This window comes from Anser anser (assembly GCF_964211835.1).
Source record: "Anser anser genome assembly, chromosome: 2".
NCBI lineage: Eukaryota > Metazoa > Chordata > Aves > Anseriformes > Anatidae > Anser > Anser anser.
Genome location: NC_139721.1, coordinates 41551314 through 41570973, shown reverse-complemented (window position 1 = coordinate 41570973; position 19660 = coordinate 41551314). Strand labels below are relative to the sequence as shown.

The 19660-nt window shown below is 44.7% G+C and overlaps 2 protein-coding genes across 3 annotated transcripts in view; one reads left to right on the top strand and one right to left on the bottom strand.

Moving 5' to 3' along the window:
* The window catches only part of LOC310894565 (transcription elongation factor A protein 1), a 55816-nt gene extending 53443 nt beyond the window's left edge, over positions 1–2373 (bottom strand). For both annotated transcript variants that reach the window (XM_083824815.1, XM_083824814.1), the window contains exons 1-2: positions 2213–2373; positions 1892–1923 (exon numbers count right to left, since the gene is read on the bottom strand). In XM_083824815.1, the coding sequence (XP_083680941.1) occupies positions 1892–1923; positions 2213–2281 (101 nt within the window). In that variant the 5' untranslated portion in view covers positions 2282–2373. The remainder of the gene's footprint in view (positions 1–1891; positions 1924–2212) is intronic.
* A 2686-nt stretch (positions 2374–5059) lies between these two features.
* Positions 5060–18012, top strand: MRPL15 (mitochondrial ribosomal protein L15). The gene is made up of 5 exons (XM_083824811.1): positions 5060–5232; positions 12489–12646; positions 15256–15421; positions 15923–16046; positions 17438–18012. The coding sequence occupies exons 1-5, from the start codon at positions 5134–5136 to the stop codon at positions 17773–17775; spliced, it is 885 nt and encodes a 294-aa protein (XP_083680937.1). The 5' UTR covers positions 5060–5133; the 3' UTR covers positions 17776–18012.
* Positions 18013–19660: the final 1648 nt, after the last annotated feature.

The window sequence follows — 19660 nt, the reverse complement described above, 5'->3', positions numbered from 1 at the left end:
GAGATATATGAATGAGAAGAACTAGTTAGATAAGAATTTGGGAACTTTTTTCCTTTAGCCAAGTATGAAGATTAATGTGACAAATTTGAAAAACTGCACTGTATATACATTTACACTCTCTAGAACAAACCTCTATGTTGCACATTTTCTTCAGATTATAATGAGTATGTACAAATCCTTGTGCCACTTACATAGAAATGAAAGAACAACCTCTAACATGTCAGACATCTCAGAGTAAGAAAATGAAAGTTGGTAAATTGAATTCAGCAATTTAAAAATTCACATGAAAAAATACAGGTCAGTTTGTGATAATTTTGAAAATCTTTAATCTGTCTCTTCAAACAATTCTTTTTTTATGTTCTATGGCTTTTTTGGGGAAAAAAATGGCAGCATGTTCAAGGCAGCTTTAGCTAATCTAATCTGCAGCGGACTAGAGGAATAACACAGCAAGTCACCCTATTTCCACAGAGGTGTTACAACTTCAGGAGTACATTCTGGTACACTCAGAGCATTTGCAAGCTTAAGACTGTGTGGCAGCTTTGTAACTAAAACAGAAACGTCACATTTGTATGAGGAAAAACTATGTTAAGGAGCAAATTTTTCATTTTTCTCCCCTTGCCAGAAACATCAACCCCATTCGCAAGGGCTCTAATCCGGAAGACCCAGAAGATTCTGCAACCACTTGCTGAACATTTGGTGCCAAGATGCAGGAAGTAACTGCGGCCTCAGCTGCGTCCTACCAGCAGAGAGGAAGAGGGATAATTCAAACACGGTGACGAATTACCAGTCAGCACAATAAGTGAGAGCAAACATCTCCACTTGTAAAATATTGCAAAATGCATGGACTTAACTCTTTTCGAGTTACTGAGTGTCCAAGTTACATAAGTTTCAGTTATGACAGCTGACTGGACTTTTTTTTTCTTTTAAAAAAGCTTATTTCTTAAATTTAAACACTGTCAATTTCAACCTAGAGGTGACACTGAAGTTCTGTGTAACAAAAATGGAGTTCTTCAAAAAAACACTATGTAGTTTTATCCATAAAGGAGCACAATAGACACAGCATTCACAGTAATTATTTCCAGTACCTAAGTGCTTATTCCTTTAAAATCTTCTAGAAAAACAAAAAAGAGTTTCAACAGCACGTTAAAAAGTTTCAATAGCATGCTAATTCAATGGCTTTAATACTAGAGAAGAATGAATGCATGCTTGTATCCTGCCACACACAAGCTTCAAACAGGAACATTATACCACTCCTAGACTCCTCCCAAGGATTCCCTGCTCTTCTTATTTCCATTCCAACATGGAATTTCCAGGGGCAAAGGAAACAAGGTATTTTATTTCACAGTCTGGTTCTTGCTCAGGGTGGGGGTTTTTATTGGTGGTGGTGGTTTTTGTTTTTTTCTTCCAAGAGTGTTAAAACCATATATCAGATAGAGAAATCTGTAGGCAGTAGGTGACTGTCTAGCAGTTTGCTCTGAGGCGTTAAAATTCAGGCTTTCTTGATTTTAGTGTCACATACTGAAGAAGAACCCGTGAACTAACTGCACCTACTACCAAACCAGAAATAAAAAATCTTCTAAATTTAGACAAACACAGGAATGACCAGGAACTACTCTCCGGAAAGAGAAACGTCAGAAAGGCACGGGGCTTCTTTTTCCACCAAATTTGAATCCAAAAGTGTCCCATTCAGACCAAACTACGTGTTTGAAAGAGACGGAAGAGAAAGCTTTTGAGGTTCATTCTGGATATTTACAATAAATGGTTGCCAGCGTTGTTGCAGCATACGTGAAATTACGGGTAAAACAACCAAAAAAGAAGAAGTTTAAATCCCTTCAAGTCGCACCCAAACGCAACCCCTACCGCGCCCGCGCTACCAGACCGGCATACACACCCGGTATCCCCCAATCCGTGAAGAAAAATCACCTAGAAAAGAGAACCAGAGCGGCGTTAGAGCCCTAATGACGAGTGTCCCCGCCCCCCCAGCCCCATCCGCCATGAGGGAGCCGCCGGGGCCCGGCCCTGCCCGGTGCTCCCCGGGCCGCACGGTCAACCCGGCCGCCCGACCCCGCCGACCTTCCCCGGGGCCGAGAACAAAGCGGGGAAGGACGGAGAGGGAGAGGGAGAGGGAGAGGGAGAGGGAGAGGGAGAGGGAGCCGGAGCCGCCCGCCCGCCTGCCAGCCCAGCCCGCCCCGCTGCCCCCGCCCGCACTCACGGCGGCCGTCGCCTTCCTGGCGGCCGGGACGATGGCGGGCAGCGGCGCCGACATGTTGTTGCCGCACATGCACGGCGCTGCCGGGCGGCCAGCGGGGCGCCGGCCAGCAGCGGCGAGGCGGGGCGCGGGGCGGGCACGGTCCGCCCCCCCCCCTACCCCCCCACCCGGCCGCGGGGACGGCGGGAGAGGGGGGGGGGGGGGCGCTGAGGCGCGGCCGTTGGGCGTCGCGCAGGGGAAGGGGCGACCGCCCTCTCCTGAGCCCCTCTCAGCCCCCCTCAGCCTCAATTTACGGTTCGATTCTTATAAAAATCGCTTTTCTGACGTTCTATAGAGGTCAGGGATAAAGGGAAGTCCCGATATTCATCAGTCAGACAGCATAAAATAGTTATGGGAAAGAGTGAAAACACAAATACGACAAAGAGCATCGTTAGACAGAACTCATTTGTCCCTGTCAGATCGGACGCCTTCATCGCCAAATTAAATCTGGGTTATGGCTAAAGAGTGAATGGTTCTTATTCATCCTGACATGCATCGGGCTGTTCAGGCACTGCCTGCTGAACTGCTGCATCGTCCCAGTCCACTCTGAACACTTGGACCAACTCCGGATAAGTACGGCGAACACATTTTTGTCAGAACGAAACACTCGGTTCTTTGTCCTCTGCTCCATACATCTTTGTCAGATGCTTCCTCCAAGAAAGTCAATCCGCTCATTGTGTTTTGCTGGCTGGTATCTGGCTAACACAGACGCTATTTTGGCAACTCAAACAGCAGCTGAACGCGTGCTGTATTATGTGAAAGCACATCCTTCCCACTGGCACACTCCATACCAGGCAGGGATGGTTTTCTGCAGAGCAAATTTTGCTCAACAACGTTAATATTTTTGTCAGCATGGCTGCATAAAATATATGAGAGAAGTCTTTGCACCAACTGTGTAACTTTAAACACGACCTCTTTTCACATGACTATTACATTGCTTTGATATATAGTACTGATGCCAAGAGGCCCTGTTATTGCCAAAATTGAATTATTTTAACATGAGGCTTTTTAGTGTTTTATCTCTGCACTTTATTGTGTGTGTTCTTGCCTCATGCCTTGTGAGCAGTACTGTTTAATATCTTTATCAGTGACATAGTGGGATCAAGTGCACCCTCAGCAAGTTTGCAGATGATACCAAGCTGAGTGGTGCAGCCAGTACAATAGAATGAAAGGAAAACATCCAAAGGGACCTGGACAAGCTAGAAAAGCAGGACCATGTGTAATGAGATTTAACAAGTCATAGCACAGCGTGCTGCACCTGGGTTGAGACGAGCAGAGACTGGGAGAAGAACTCACTGAGAGCAGCCCTGCAGAGAAGGACTTGGGGGTTCTGGTGGATGGAAAGCTCAACATGAGCCAGCAGTGCGTGCTTGCAGCCCAGAAGGCCAGCTGCATCCTGGGCTGCATCACCAGAGGAGAGGCCAGCAGGGTGAGGGAGGTGATTGTGCCCCTCTGCTCTGCCCTTGTGAGGCCCCACTTGGAGTGCTGCGTCCAGGTCTGGGGCCCCCAGCACAAGCAGGATGTGGGGCTGTTAGAGCAGGTCCGGAGGAGGACCACAAAGATGCTCAGAGGGCTGGAGCACCTCTCCTATGGAGAAAGGCTGAGAGAGCTGGGGATGTTCAGCCTGGAGAAGAGAAGGCTCCAGGGTGACCTCATTGCGGCCTTTCAGTGCTTGAAGGGGACTTATGAAAAAGATGGAGAGTGACTTTTTGCTCATCATGTCAGATAATGATAGGATAAGGGGGAATGGTTTTACACTAAAAGAGGGGAGATTTAGATTAGAGCTTAGGAGGAATTTTTTCACTCAGAGGGTGGTGAGGCACTGGCACAGGTTGTCCAGAGAGGTTGTGGATGCCCCATCCCTGGAGGTGTTGACCTGATCTAGTGGGTGGCATCCCTGCCCATGGCAGGGGGGTGGCACTAGGTGAGCTTTAAGGTCCCTTCCAACCTGAGCTGTTCTATGATTCTACGGTTCTATGATGCACCCAATCCAAATGTGTTACAAAAATGTAGTTCTTGCATAAAAGATTCCTAAAAGATTAGGAGCTTCATGCAATGTCAGGTGCTTATCAAGCATGATAAACCTGACGCTTGCTGTAGAGGAGGTGAAAAAATTCTGTCTTCCCTTTCCACCCCGGCATTGACTACACTGTCTCCTATTTAGTAAATGTAAATGTCACGAGGCGGCCTGCTGGTGCACCTCCTGCCTAGAAGGTCAGCAGTCAGCTCATAACTGGAGCAAGCTTTCAGTCGGCGCAGCTGGAGTGAACTCGCAGCCTGGTTAGGGCTGCTGCAGAAACAAAAGCTCCGTGCGGACCGGGCATACAAGAGCTGCACAACAGCAGAGTGGCCTGTGGGGCACGGGGCAGCCTGCCGACTGCGGGCGGGCGTTCAGGGGACTTCGCTCCTAAAATCCTAAAGGCATCAGTGAAAATATCTGGGCTGTGAATCTTTAGAGCCTGGTGAGTTGGATATCTCTTTACAGGGAAAGAGGAGTCTGCATGTGAATGTTTTCTAGGTAGCCTGAGGTAGTGCAAGCTTTATAAGGCAAAACACTAGGTATTATAGTAAAAAAAATAATATGTATTTTCCCTGCCCTAGTGGCTGAAACACCCTGGGACGGTTCCGCACACCATTTCGTACAGCTGTCTGGCAGACCACCACGAGAAGCAACACACTTCGCCCTGACCCTCGCACACTTTACAATGCAGCCACCTCCCCCCCCTTCACACCCTCCCCCGGCCGCCATGTCGGGGCTGCGCTTTCCCGGGCGCGCTCCCGCCTGGGCAGGGGGGGTAAGCGCGACAGTGCCGCGAGGTGCGCTTTGCGGCTGCTGCCGTAAAGCAGCTCCTCCCCGGCGGCGGCGCTGCCGCCCTTGGGCCGGGATGAGCGGCCCCGGCGGGAGCAAGGCCCTGGAGCTGCTGCGGTCGCTGCCCAGGGTCAGCCTGGCCAACCTGAGGCCCAGCCCCGGCTCCAAAAAGAAGGTGAGCGCCTGCGGCGGGCGGGCGGGTGGGGGTGTCGGCGTTGTGCGTTGTCCCGTGTCCTCTGAGCCTGGGTGCGTGGGGCTGTCCCTGTAGACGACTGGGCGATGGGTGGCCTTAGCTAAACTTGGGGGCCGTTGTTGTGGGTGGGAGGCTGTAACAAAAGTCACTGGGTGGACCGTTCCGTGGGTAGGGAATTGGCTTGAAGGCTGCGCACAGAGGGTGGTGGTCAATAGCTCTGTGTCCAAGTGGAGGCTGGTGACGACTGGTGTCCTTCAGAGGTCTGTCCTGGGACCACTGCTTTTTAATATCTTAATCAATGACACAGACAGTGGGATTGAGTGTGCCCTCAGCAAGTTTGTAGATGATACCAAGCTAAGTGGTGCAGCTAATACAACAGAAGGAAGGCAAGATATCCAAAAGAACCTGGGCAGACTGGAGAATTGGGCCTGTGTGAACCTAATGAGGTTCAACAAGTCCAAGTGCAAGGTGAAGCACCTGAGTTGGGGCAATCCCAGACATTAGCACAGACTGGGAGAAGAACTCTCTGAGAGCAGCCCTGCAGAGAAGGACTTGGGGGTTCTGGTGGATGAAAAGCTCGACATGAGCCAGCAGTGTGCGCTTGCAGTGCAGAAGGGCAACTGCATCCTGGGCTGCTTCAACAGAGCAGGGTGAGGCCAGCAGGGTGAGGGAGGTGATTGTGCCCCTCTGCTCTGCCCTTGTGAGGCCCCACCTGGAGTGCTGCGTCCAGGTCTGAGGCCCCCAGCACAAGCAGGATGTGGGGCTGTTGGATTGGACCAACAGTGCTTTCTAGAAAGGCTTACAGAGCTAGTGAGTACTCCTTTGCTTACTTTTAACCGCAAAGAGATATGACAAGGCAAGAAAATAGATGTTCTCTCCTGCTGCAGCTGTCAGGGTTCCCCTGTCGAGTGACTTACCTTGACCCAACTTCACCAGGGTCAAGAGGAACGGGAAGAAGAGGTCCTGTACAGAGCTGATGTGGTTATTCTTAAGGATTTTCAGACTAGTTCAGGCCCCAAAACAGCGTCTTCAGGTTTAGCATCCAGAAGTTCTGAGATTTTCTGAATTTGAGGTTTAAAGAAAGTAGAGCTAATATTTTCCTTTCAGTGTTTTCTCTCAAGACTTTTTATTTTTCAAGATAGCAGCTGGGGTTAGGAAAACACTTTTTTTTTTTTAAATCACCTCTTGAAAGTAGAGATTTTTTTGTATACTCATTGGGTCCTTAGCAAGTAACTTGCAATTTCAAGTAGGAAATTAATTATTATTTTATTCCTATGTTAGCACTAACTATTGGCCTCCACAATTGTACAAGTTAGAGCTTGTACAGTTGACCTCACCTCTCTTTCTCATGGAACCTGACATCTTTAATCTGTGATTATTCTGCTCATGTGAGTGGATTTAGGAGCATTTTACTTCGCAAACAAGTTGCCAAAACAATCCAGATGTTTGGATTGACTTCACTGACAGTCTGGTCAATATACCAATTGCACTCCAGTTTTGACCCCGAATCACCCGTGTATTTGTGTTAAATGAAGCCACTGCGTACACGGCGGTGTGGGCAGGTTGTGCCCTCCCTCTGCCTCCGAGCGCAGTGAGCCAGATCACGGAACTAAACCTGATGAAAACTAATTAGGCCAAAAGTTAGTTTTCATCCAGTTTAATTCCCTGGTCTGTCCAATGCAGGGGCAGGCGGCACAAGGGATCCTGCATGTAAAGCAGCAGCGTGTGGGTGAGGGACGAGACAGCTTCCTTTGGTGGCAGGAATAGTCCGGTCTAGCGTAAAGCTTCACTTGACCTTTACGCTGCTTAGCATTAATACAGGTAAAGCTGTGCATCTCAGATCAGGTGTTTCAAGCGTGTTCATGCATTTTTTTCTGATGTATGTCCACATCGGCCTTCTTACTAATATGACAGTATACAGGAGGTGATCGGTAACTTTGGAAAACTTGCAGGCACAATAGAAAGCATAAAACATCAAACTTTGTGTCTGTGGTGGTAGACAAATAGTCAGGTACCGTGATGCACTGAACAGTTTTCAGACCTCACTTTCACTGAACGTTCTGTGCTGCAGTGTTACTGCATAGCAAGACCCGCAGGATACGGGGTGTCCGCGGTTTGGCTGAGTGTTGAACACGAGAATAGAATGTGAAGAAACTGCCTGTAGTCTCTTCAATAATGACTTCTTTAAATTATTATTGATCCAGCAGGGACTCAGTCAACGTTAGCTTGTAAGCATTACAAATGCTATTTGAAATGTGTTGCTTTACCGGTTCAAGTTGAGGAACACGATGGAAAATAGCAAGTTTGTGTATTCTGTTGTGGAGATACGAGACTTAGCGATATGGCACTGCTCCTTCCACGTGTGTTTGCAGTCCAGTCAACGTTAGCTTAAATGGGAAAACTTTGTGAGGCCAAATAGATCCTACAAAATGGTGCACAGGTATGGTCGTGCCTCTTGGAGCTGAGCAGAGATCCCTTACTACGTTCAGCACAGCAGTGAGGAATCTGAAGCTTATGGCTTATCCCCAACACAGCATGAAGAAATCAAAGTGATCCTTAGTGCTGCAAAATCCTCAGTGCATGAAGTATAGCCCTCTGACACGGTAGGCTTTTAATAGCTAGGTCAGTGAGGGCTCGCACCGCTGCATTTAATATCTGGCACTCCCAGGTGCTCGTTCCTACCATTGTTTACTGCCTGTCTTGTAATGCTACAGCTACTGGCATACCTGTGCTGTACCGAGTGGTGCAGCTGATCTGAATTTGGGGGGGGGAGGGAAATAGAATCATAGAATCATAGAATATCCTGAGTTGGAAGGGACCCTTAAGGATCATCAAGTCCAACTCTTGATACCGCACAGGTCTACCCAAAAGTTCAGACCATGTGACTAAGTGCACAGTCCAATCTCTTCTTAAATTCAGACAGGCTCGGTGCAGTGACCACTTCCCTGGGGAGCCTGTTCCAGTGTGCAACCACCCTCTCTGTGAAGAACCCCCTCCTGATGTCGAGCCTAAATTTCCCCTGCCTCAGCTTAACCCTGTTCCCGCGGGTCCTGTCACTGGTGTTAATGGAGAAAAGGTCTCCTGCCTCTCGACACCCCCTTACAAGGAAGTTGTAGACTGTGATGAGGTCTCCCCTCAGCCTCCTCTTCTCCAGGCTGAACAGGCCCAGTGACCTCAGCCGTTCCTCGTACGTCTTCCCCTCCAGGCCTTTCACCATCTTCGTAGCCCTCCTCTGGACACTCTCCAACAGTTTCATGTCCTTTTTATACTGTGGTGCCCAGAACTGCACACAGTACTCGAGGTGAGGCCGCACCAGCGCAGAGTAGAGCGGGACAATCACCTCCCTTGACCTACTAGCGATGCCGTGCTTGATGCACCCCAGGACACGGTTGGCCCTCCTGGCCGCCAGGGCACACTGCTGGCTCATATTCAACTTGCTGTCAACCACGACCCCCAGATCCCTCTCTTCTAGGCTGCTCTCTAGCGTCTCATCGCCCAGTCTGTACGTGCAGCCAGGGTTTCCCCGTCCCAGGTGCAGGACCCGGCACTTGCTCTTATTGAACTTCATGCGGTTGGTGATCGCCCAGCTCTCTAACCTATCCAGATCCCTCTGCAAGGCCTTTCCACCCTCATTCGAGTCCACAACTCCTCCAAGTTTGGTGTCATCAGCAAACTTGCTCAAAATACCTTCTATTCCTACATCCAGATCGTTTATAAAAATATTGAAAAGTACCGGCCCTAAAATGGAGCCTTGAGGGACCCCACTGGTGACCGCCCGCCAGCCTGATGCAGCCCCATTTACTATAACCCTTTGGGCCCTGCCCGTTAGCCAATTGCTCACCCATCGTATGATGTTTTTATTTAGCTGTATGGTGGACATTTTGTCCAGTAGGATCCTATGGGAAACCGTGTCAAAAGCCTTGCTGAAGTCCAAAAAAATCACATCAGCTGGTTTCCCTTGGTCCATCATACGGGTGATCTTATCATAAAAGGAAATCAGGTTAGTTAGGCAGGACCTGCCCTTCACAAACCCATGCTGGCTGGGACCAATGACTGCTTTGTCCCCCAGGTGAGCCTCAATAAGTTCGAGAACCATGTTCTCCATGATTTTACCAGGCACTGACGTGAGACTGACAGGCCTGTAATTGCTAGGGTCTTCTTTCTGACCCTTCTTGTAAATCGGCACAACATTTGCCAGCTTCCAGTCTACCGGGACCTCTCCAAATTCCCAGGATCGTTGAAAAATAATTGAGAGAGGTTCCGCGATGACGTCCGCCAGGTCTTTCAGCACCCGGGGATGAATCCCATCCGGACCCATGGACTTGTAGGGATCCAGGTGGAGTAGCAAATCCCGCACACGTTCAGGGTCGGTTGGGAGTTTGTCATCCCCACCGTCCCAGTCCTCTAGCTCAGGGCACCCTGGGTCCCGAAGCCCATCATCGGCATTGAAGACAGAGGCGAAGAAGGCGTTAAGCGTCTCTGCTTTGCCTATGTCATTGTCTGTGAGGAGACCTTCCCTATCAAGGAGCGGCCCTATGTATTCTTTAGTTCTCCTTTTTCCATTCACATATCTGAAAAAGCCCTTTTTATTTTCTCTCACAGACACAGCCAGCTTCAACTCTAGGTGTGCTTTGGCCACACGAATTTTCTGCCTACAAACACGAACGGCATCCCTGTATTCTTTCCATGACACCTGGCCCTCCTTCCAGTAGCGAAACACTCTCTGTTTCCGCCTAATCTCCATTAGAATGTTCCTGGTCAGCCACGCCGGCCTCCTGCCCCGCCTGCCTGACTTGCGATATTTAGGAATTGCCTGATCTTGTGCTTCTAGGAGGCATCGTTTAAAGAATGACCAGCACTGGTGGACATCGAGGCCTTCAAGAGCAGTTTCCCAGGGGACCTTGCTGACTAGTTCCCTGAGCAGCCTGAAGTCCGCTTTCCCCATATCTAGGGATGAGGTTTTGGTGGCACTTTTCTTTCTGTCACCGTAAATTTTGAACTCAACCACTTCATGGTCGCTTTGACCAAGGCGGCCACCAATCACCACATCTCCCGCCAGACCCTCTCTGTTCTCCAGCAACAGGTCTAGGAGGGCACCTTTCCTAGTTGGCTCCGTTAGCACCTGCACCAAGAAGTTATCATCTAGGTGCTTCATGAACCTCCTGGACTTGCTCGTGTCAGCCGTGTGGCACTCCCAGTTAACGTCTGGCAAGTTGAAGTCCCCCATAAGGACAAGGGGAGTTAATCTCGAGGCCTCTCTTAGTTCTGTAAAGAATAATTTATCGGCGCTATCGTCCTGGCCAGGCGGTCTGTAATAGACTCCCACAACGACATCCCCTTTATTCGTTCGTCCCTTGATCCTTACCCAGAGGCTCTCAACTTTGCCATCTCCGACCTGAAGTTCCACACAGTCCAGCCCCTGCTTCACATACATCGCCACCCCACCACCTCGCCTACCCTGCCTGTCCCTCCTGAAGAGCCTGTAACCATCTATCGCGACACCCCAGTCACAGGACTCATCCCACCAGGTTTCGCTTATGCCGATGATATCGTAGTTGCAGGACTGGGCCAGGACTTCTAGCTCATCCATTTTATTCCTCATACTGCGTGCGTTCGTGTAGAAGCACTTCAGGTGCGTCTCCTTACACTCAGCACCTTGTGGATCTGCCCGAAGGACCTCACTGGCACCCAGCCCCTCTGATTCTAGCGTACCTTCCCTTAGGTCTTCACCGGTGTGCCTGGTTTTAGCCCCTTCCCCCTTCGACTCTAGTTTAAAGCCCTATCTACCAGCCCTGCCAACTCCTGACCAAAGATCCTTACCCCTCTCCGAGAGAGGCCCATCCCATCCGGTGCCATCAGGCCCTGTGTAGCATAGACCTTCCCGTGATCAAAGAACCCAAAGTTCTGCCGGTCACACCAGTCTCGAAGCCACGAGTTTATGTGAACAGCACGCCTTTCAGCTTCGATCCCCCCTATCGGAAGGACAGAGGCAAACACAACCTGCGCCCCTGATCCTCTAAGTAGTCGCCCCAAATCCCTAAAGTCTCTTTTGATCGCCTTCGGACTTCTCGTTGCTACTTCATCGCTACCAGCCTGAAAGACCAGTAGCGGGTAGTAGTCAGTGGGCCGTACCAGGCGCTGGACTTTCTTGGCGAAGTCTCTCACCCGAGCCCCAGGGAGGCAACAGACTTCTCTGCGAGTTGGGTCCGGTCGGCATATCGGTCCCTCTGTCCCTTTCAGAAGGGAGCCCCCCATAACAATAGCCCTTCTTTCTTTTTTGAAGGATGATGTGGCCATGCGGTGTGTAGGTCGCCTTGTCTTAGGCGCCCCCTCCAGCTGGGACGGGTTTTTATCTACTTTATCGTTCGGATTGTCTTGTTCTAGTCCTTCATATCGATTATTTAAGGGTAGATGAGAAGGTGAGGTGGGCAGAGAGAGGGCTCGCCTACCACCCCGAATAGGCACCTGCCTCCATTCCCCCCCTTGATCTAGTTTTACCTAGTTTTACCTTTTATGCTCTAGTTTTACCTTTTATGCTTTCTATTGTGCCTGCAAGTTTACCTAGTTTTTTTATATTGAAATAGTTTTACCTTTGCTTAGATCTTTGATCCTGTTCACCATTTAGCTATGTAAGTGCTTTTCCTGGCACAAACAGGAGGTGAGTGCAAGAGGATTGCTGAAATGCTGTACTTATGGCTGCAATTCTAATTTAAAGCGCTCAGGAAACTAATTGTGTAGTTTCATGGTCTTAATTTAAGCAGTAATAAAGTTTTGAAATATAATCTTCTCTTCTGATTTGTAGCCAGTGGTTTCAGACTTGCTAAAAAGTCTGAGTCCATGAAAAGAACTATATGTATGTATAGCATGTGTAGTCTGTTCCCTTGAAGTGATTTTTTTCATTGTTAGTGTTCAGAAATTTCTGAGCACTGAGCAGCTTTCTTGTGAAATAGGAGGAAATATCAAAGGTTAATTCAGAGGAATTATCTAACTTGGGGAGAGCAGGATATTAAGAGGTAGGATTAAGTACTGGTATTTCTTTTGTTGCAATACCTGCCTAGAACTGTGTGCAAAAATGACATCAACTGCTTTTCTGAGTATTTTTCCCCTTAGAAAAGAGCTATTTTTTTTCCCTCCGAGAATCGGCATTTTGTTAAGTTGGTTATACCTCTGAAATCTTCTGTTTTATAAATATTTATCTACAAAGTCGTTGACTAACTGTGCCGTTCTTTGTTTTCAAGGAGAAAAGACGTGGTCGCGGAAGATATGGAGGTAGAAAGTGTGGCAGAGGTCACAAAGGAGAAAGACAAAGAGGAAATCGTCCCCGATTAGGCTTTGAGGGTGGCCAAACTCCATTTTATTTGGCCATACCAAAGTATGGGTTTAATGAGGGACATAGGTAAGTTTCCTCACATTTAAGCAGGCTGATTAACTTCTGAGTTTAAGTGTTCTCCTGAAGCCAGAATCTGTATAATATGCCAAAACAGGACTCACTGAAGATGAGATATTCCTCTGTGATCGTTAGCTTGCCTGTCAGCACAATCTCTCATTTCTTGGGAGATTTAATTTATTTTAATGAATTAATTTATTTTTTGTTGTTTTATGCCTCTTATTTGCCCTTTTCTTTGCATGATTCTTCGTATGTTGCATGTGCCCATGCCCCTACAGCTGAGCGCATTTCTCCTCTGAGGCCATTCCTCTGTACATGTTTGTTTTTTCCCATTCCTCTCTTCTCAGCAGATAGCCCATTGGACTGACTGGAAACGGCCCCATTAGTGAACTCCTGTGAAGATGTTAGGCTTGGAAGTGTAATCCAAAGTCTTTCTTTGTTATTTCACTTTGCTTTATTCACTCGAAGCTCTGATCTGCTGCCAGCCAAACAAACCTGCTTCTGCTCATTACTGTACATTTTAGCCATGCGAAGCTGCTGCCTTTGTCTGTCCGTGCTCCATCTGTTCCACCTAGTATCTTAAACTGTTTAATACCAAATCTGTTGGATGAGTCCATTAAGTCATCTTTCGCCATTGTTCTCAGGCATTCTGCCTTGGCTGTCACTTCTGTCCCTTTTTCACATTGTACTTGCTTGTGCCATTGTCCATCTTCCAGCTTTTTAAAATGATTGTCCTAACATGTCTTTTCTCTAGTTGCTATTCTTAGCTGTGGATCTGTGTGTCAGTGTTTTTATTCATTTTCTTTGCTATACTGACAGATAAAAATTCTGTGTTTTTTTTGTCCTTTTTGTTTAAATCTGGTTTTTGTTTCCTACGATAGCATGCATGTTGCCTGTGTCACTAACCATTTTGTTGCCTTTACATATGGTCTCAAAAACTTCTATATCCATACAGTGCTGCTCTGCTACAGGTACTAGTTACAAAAATGCGCCACATCTAGCAGACAGTTGAAGAATGAAAGTACTAATGTGTATTTATTCAGAAGTTGTTAAACTTGCAGTTTGATTTCATTTGCTGATAAAACTTCAGCAAATACCTGCACACTTTTATAGTTTCAATTTATACATGAAGTGTAACTTACAGACCTGTCCTCTATTATTAAAGGTTTTCTGTGCAAGTCTTGTTAGTTTTGAAGTGTTTTAAACTATATTTCCAAGTACTCTCCCTCTTTACTTAATTTATTGTAAGAGTAACCAAGAAGCACTTTTGATACACAGAGGATGTGCTGCAGAATGCAGACGCTGATATTATGTTAACAGCAGTCACAAGTTTATTCACAAAGAACACAAATCCAAGCCTCTGCAGTGAAAAAAATTGAACAATGTTTCGGTGCTTTTTGACCACATCTGGCACATGTGGAAACAACAAAAAAAACTTCATAATTTTTCAATGTTTTCAAAATTCCAGTATGAGGCTACTGTAAATGTTTTTCTAGTGAACATGGTAAGTGCAATTGAGAGACTATTGTGGCAGGATAGGAACATGCTGAACAGTGTCTCTACCTGTTTATCTTCACATCATTCTTTTTTTTTCTGTCTGCAGTGGTGTTTCTCTGCTTTTTGAACTCTTGCTCTGTTAGGAACTGTCTGACGGGTAATTCTGCTGCTTGGTTGTTTTCTGTTTCGTTTTGCTTAGCATACCATTAACAGAGATAAGCTTTTCATTTTTTCTACTAACACAGATTTCCAGTAGTGGTGGTGAAATAGATCATTTGAGAAAGTTCCGAGCAGCAGCATAACTGGTATGCAGGAGGTGTAGAACCAGGAAGGACTACCCAGAGGATTGGTTTGTGCAGTAAAGTTAGAACTTCATAAAATGCAACAGCAGATTCTGCTGAAGATGACAGCTACTGACAAAATATTCCATTTTCCTTTGGGGATATGGATTAATGTAGATGTTCTTAATATTTCCCTCCCTTGGAGGATGTTGAGGAAGATTCCATTTACTACCTGTTAGATGTCAGGTGCAGTGGTAATGAACTAAAAAAAACTTGTTGGATAGAGGCAAGCGGTGCAGGAGCATATACTGGGCTTGGCTGCTACTCTGACTAAATTTCTATGGAAAGGCAGAGGCACTTTGTGTTTTTATTGTGGGTGTTTTTTGTTTGTTTTTATTCATTTGTTGTCTTTTGGTTGGTTGGATATTTCTTTTGGTCAGATTTTCCAGATGCATCACTGAGGCTGCCAAGATGGATTCACTTTGAAAGTGATAGTTATTCAGAATCTTGTTGACTTACCAAGAAATGCTGATGCTTCAATTTCTTCATGTCTTGCTGCTTCCTTAAAACAGTCAGCAGATAGAGAGGTATTCTGGAGTAAAAGGATTAATGTCATGTTAGGGATGGGAACTGAATGCGTAATGCAGTCTTGAGCTCTAACTGAGGCTTGTAAGTTTAGTTTAATGCAAATATGGTTTTGGCTTATGGATGACTGTTTCAAGCATTTTCTTGGTAGTTCTAGGACTAGGTAGAAAATGCAATATGTGCTGTATATCATTGACCAGGTCTATTCAAGTTTCATAAACATCTTTTGTTCCTTTTTTTTTTTCCTCTCCCCAGCCTCAGACGTCAGTATCAACCACTCAGTCTTCAGAAGCTGCAGTACCTGATTGATCTGGGTAGAGTTGACCCCACACAACCAATTGACTTAACACAGCTTACTAATGCCAGAGGTGTAACAGTACAACCTCTCAAACGAGATTATGGCATCCAGCTGGTGGAGGAGGTATGCATACAAAATAAATTTGTTTTAGGCGGTGTAAAGCATTGAGTTTTCAATTTTTCCACACCAGGCTGTCCAACTGTCCTTCTCCTTCCTCTGTTTTGGAAGCATCTTTGTTTTTGCAAGTTAGTTTTCTGTGGATTTTTTTTGTGATATTAAATCCACTAGAGGGCACTGTGTGTTAGCAAAATAATAGGGTGGTGTTTCAAGACCAGAGAGACTATACAAAGGTTAAGGAACACATAACAAGAGGTCAAAAAAGTATTTCAGAACAGAAAACTAGAATGTACTGAAAGAAATGTCTGAAAATTTTGGACAGGCAGGCTTTTTTACTTGAACCAAAGTGACTGAATGAGAACAATATGGTTACTGTTCTCAGTGCACCAAACAGACAAATCAATATTTTGCAGGACTTAATGTTTCTTGTAAGTTTGCAGAGAGGATTGAATGTATGCCTTAAAACAGTCATTTTAATGTTACTCTAATATGTTTTGAAACTTACAGGGTGCTGATATTTTTTCAGCAAAAGTAAACATTGAAGTACAAAGGGCATCTGAGTTAGCAATTGCAACCATAGAAAAAAATGGAGGTGTTATTACAACATCGTTCTACGATCCAAGGAGCTTGGGTAAGGATTTCCACTCTTTTCTGTCTGTGAGAAGATGAAGTCATCCAAATCTCTCCAAATAGTTCTTACTGGATGATCCTCCACTTTCTCTGTTCTGAGACATCCAGCAACATATATATATATGTTATATATAACACTATGTGCTTTTTTAACTGTTTAACTGTTCACCTGCTGAGCCCTACTAGTGTTAATAGTTATTTACCAATCAACCAGTTAAAGAAATGTAAGTAGCTCTGTAGATAGTGGAACTAATAAAGGACTGTTTCTTTGGATTTTTGTATTTCAACTTTTCCACACATTTAATAACCCTAGGAAAATTCAGGGGAAAAAATGGGCTTAAATAACAATGGGTTGTTGATATATTTTATTTAAATACTTTTCCACTTAAAGTGAGGAAGTAACTAAGCTAGAGAAGGTCAGAATGGTTCCAGTCAAAATGGCTATTGTTTTGAGAACACTTTCACTGAAGAATGTGGCTTTACTTTGCTTGAGGCTGCATCCTGTCTAATATTCATTCATGCACTTTTTATTGGCCATAATGGAGATTTCATGTGTGAATGAAGCTGAGGACAAGAGGAGTAGATATTTTCCAGTGTGCAAAATATGTTACCCTGGACTGATACAAGTTTGTTTGTTTTCTGATCCAGAAAACGATCTAAATATTGAATTTAAAAGGGTCTGGAAAGTAACTTGCCGACTGTAGCAAAATTTGAGGAGAGGATACTCTCACAAATGTCTAAAAAGAATCACAGAATAGTTTGGGTTGGAAGGGACCTTAAAGGCACCTAGTTCCAACCCCCTGCCATGGGCAGGGACACCTCCCACCAGACCAGGTTGCCCAAAGCCCCATCCAGCCTGGCCTTGAACACCTCCAGGGATGGGGCATCCGCAGCTTCTCTGGGCAGCCTGTGCCAGGGCCTCACCACCCTCTGAGTGAAGAATTTATTTCCTATATCCAGTCTAAATAGGTGTACATACTGTTGATTCTTCATTTAAAATACTTACAGAAACATGAAATTCTATACTTGTTGACTGTGTAAATAGCCACTTCTAACCTGGAAGTCCATCTTTGGAATAAGATGCCATCTTCTGGCTTAGTTATTGTATCTTTCCAAAGCAGACATTCTAAATGCATTAGAAATTATGATTCATCTGGATTGTTTTAACTGATCTTTATAGTGACAGTTGTCACTAGAATTGTTTGTTTGGGTAAGTGTGACTTGTAAATATTTAATTCTGAACAAGAATATTAAGATTTGTTTTTTGCTTGATATTCTTTAATAAATGAGTTTAATAACTTCTTTAGCACAAAATACCAAAGAAAAAGTGTAATGTCTCTAAATGTTGATTATAAAGCATCATACCTAATTTTGTCTCTTCTCTGCACACAGAAATTTTAATTAAGCCAGTAGTGTTTTTTCTGCGTGGCCAGCCTATTCCAAAGCGGATGCTTCCACCTGAAGATCTAGTTCGCTACTACACAGATGCCAGTAATCGGGGGTATCTGGCAGATCCATCCAAGGTTGAAGAAGCCAGGCTTGAACTTGCCAAGAAATATGGTTATTCCCTACCAGACATAACTAAAGATGAGCTCTTCAAAATGTTAAGCACACGCAAGGATCCCAGGCAGATATTTTTTGGTCTTGCTCCAGGATGGATCGTAAACATGGCAGACAAGAAAATTCTGAAACCAACTGATGAGAGGCTGCTAAAATACTATAGCTCATGAATTCAGGACTAGAGACAACTGCAGGTGTACAGGAAACATCTGGGTATGAAATAATGGATACAAAGTGGTGTTTGTTTTTTTTAAGACTCCTGTTACACCAGACAAAACAAAAATTATTGTTTATGTAATCTACTGGCGTAGCTCTCAATTTTTTTATTGTCATAATACTGTCCATAAAAAATCTTAACGTTTGGAAACAGTTTAGAGTCTGACATAAATAAAGCGTGTGTTTGGGCACTTTCTCTTGCTATGATTTACTGTTTACTTTTTCAGAAAAAATATCCCAGTGCTACATCTGTTTTAGGGGATGATTCCAGAGAGTAGCTTGACTTGTAGTTTGCATTCTTCTCCCCTCAAAATAAAATCTGAAACATGGTTGTACAAAACAATATTAAGTTTTACAAGTGGTGCATAAAATTTTCTACAACATTAATTGGAATGCTATCTTGAATACCTCTGAGAAGTAAACCATCCCTTATTTTTTGGATGGGGAAAATTAAGAACAACTGAAAACATCGTACAAAGTACAGAAGAATTCATTAACATCTTCAAGTCTACAGCAATGATTTGCATTTTGCCACTGCCATCAATAGCAACAATGTTTGAGAGAGATTTATTTACTTATTTATTGTCTTATTCCTTCAGATGGAATTGAGAAAGACATGGTGTGCAGTTTAAAAGAATTTTATCTAAATTTAAAAAACAAAGGATAGCTCTCTTAAATCAATGGTTATCTTTATTCAAACAGCACTTAAAACTTATCCAGACACAAATGTAATGTCATCAATAAAAATGCATCGCAGAATCCAAGGTGAATGAATATCCTTGCATCTGATGACATTAGATAGTGATGCACAAAACATGCAGTAAGGGTGCAGTTTTCAGCTTGATCTCAGGCTGTTTGTGGCAGCAGACAAATTAATTTCGGAGATGTAAAAATTATCAACAAAGTACTTTTATGGGACATAGTATCAATTTATCAATAGTGTCAATTATCAGTCTGGGTAAATAAATTTTCCAACAAGTTGTCTATCGTACTATGTTATTTCTATCCTAGGTTTCATGTGCATGATTAGGATTGGGCATTTGGGATGACAAACCAAGCAGTAAATTGAAAGATGAGTCTACATTCATGTGTCAGAACTTGATCTGACTCCTCACAGGTTAATAAGATGCTTCATAATGACTTGAACTTTTAATGGAAGCTGAATTTGGCTTTAAAATGGGGATAATTTGGATATCAGGATGCAGGAAATGGTCCGGAAGACCAGAACACAAGAATAAGTCTTGCTTTCCAATTTTTTATGTGCCTTTGGAAATGCTGCTTATAGTTTCCTGTAGCTGCCAAACCATCCCATCTCCTCGAGAAAGCCGTCCAAGTGCCAGAATCTGCTTCTCCTGTGTAACACCTGCAATTCACTTGTGTGCCCCAAGAAAAAAATCATCTGCGTTTTCTTTCAGAGAATAACACGAAGCAGATTAATTTTTTTTTGGCGTTTGTCAAACCAACCCAGATTGTCGCGTCAGTCAACAAATGACATTTACAATTAGTATGAGCATCTGTAACCCAAAGCAAAGTAAAATGTCTTCCATCCTCATGCTGATAAAATAGGATGGAATCCAGAGATTAATAATGAAATATAACTAATTTTTTGACAATTTACTCTTCAGTTTCTGTTGTCAGTTGTTAACGTGTGCAAGATGCTATTAATAATGGGACCTGACTTGTGGTTTTAAGTATAGGTGAAGCATAGCAAAACAACACCAATACAAAATTGGATTGTGAATAGGAGGATTTTGGTCTTAGTGGCGTTAACATAAGTATTTTTTAAGGTGCACAACGCTTTTTTGGCACGTTAGGGCTAATACCTTGTGCCAAAACAAG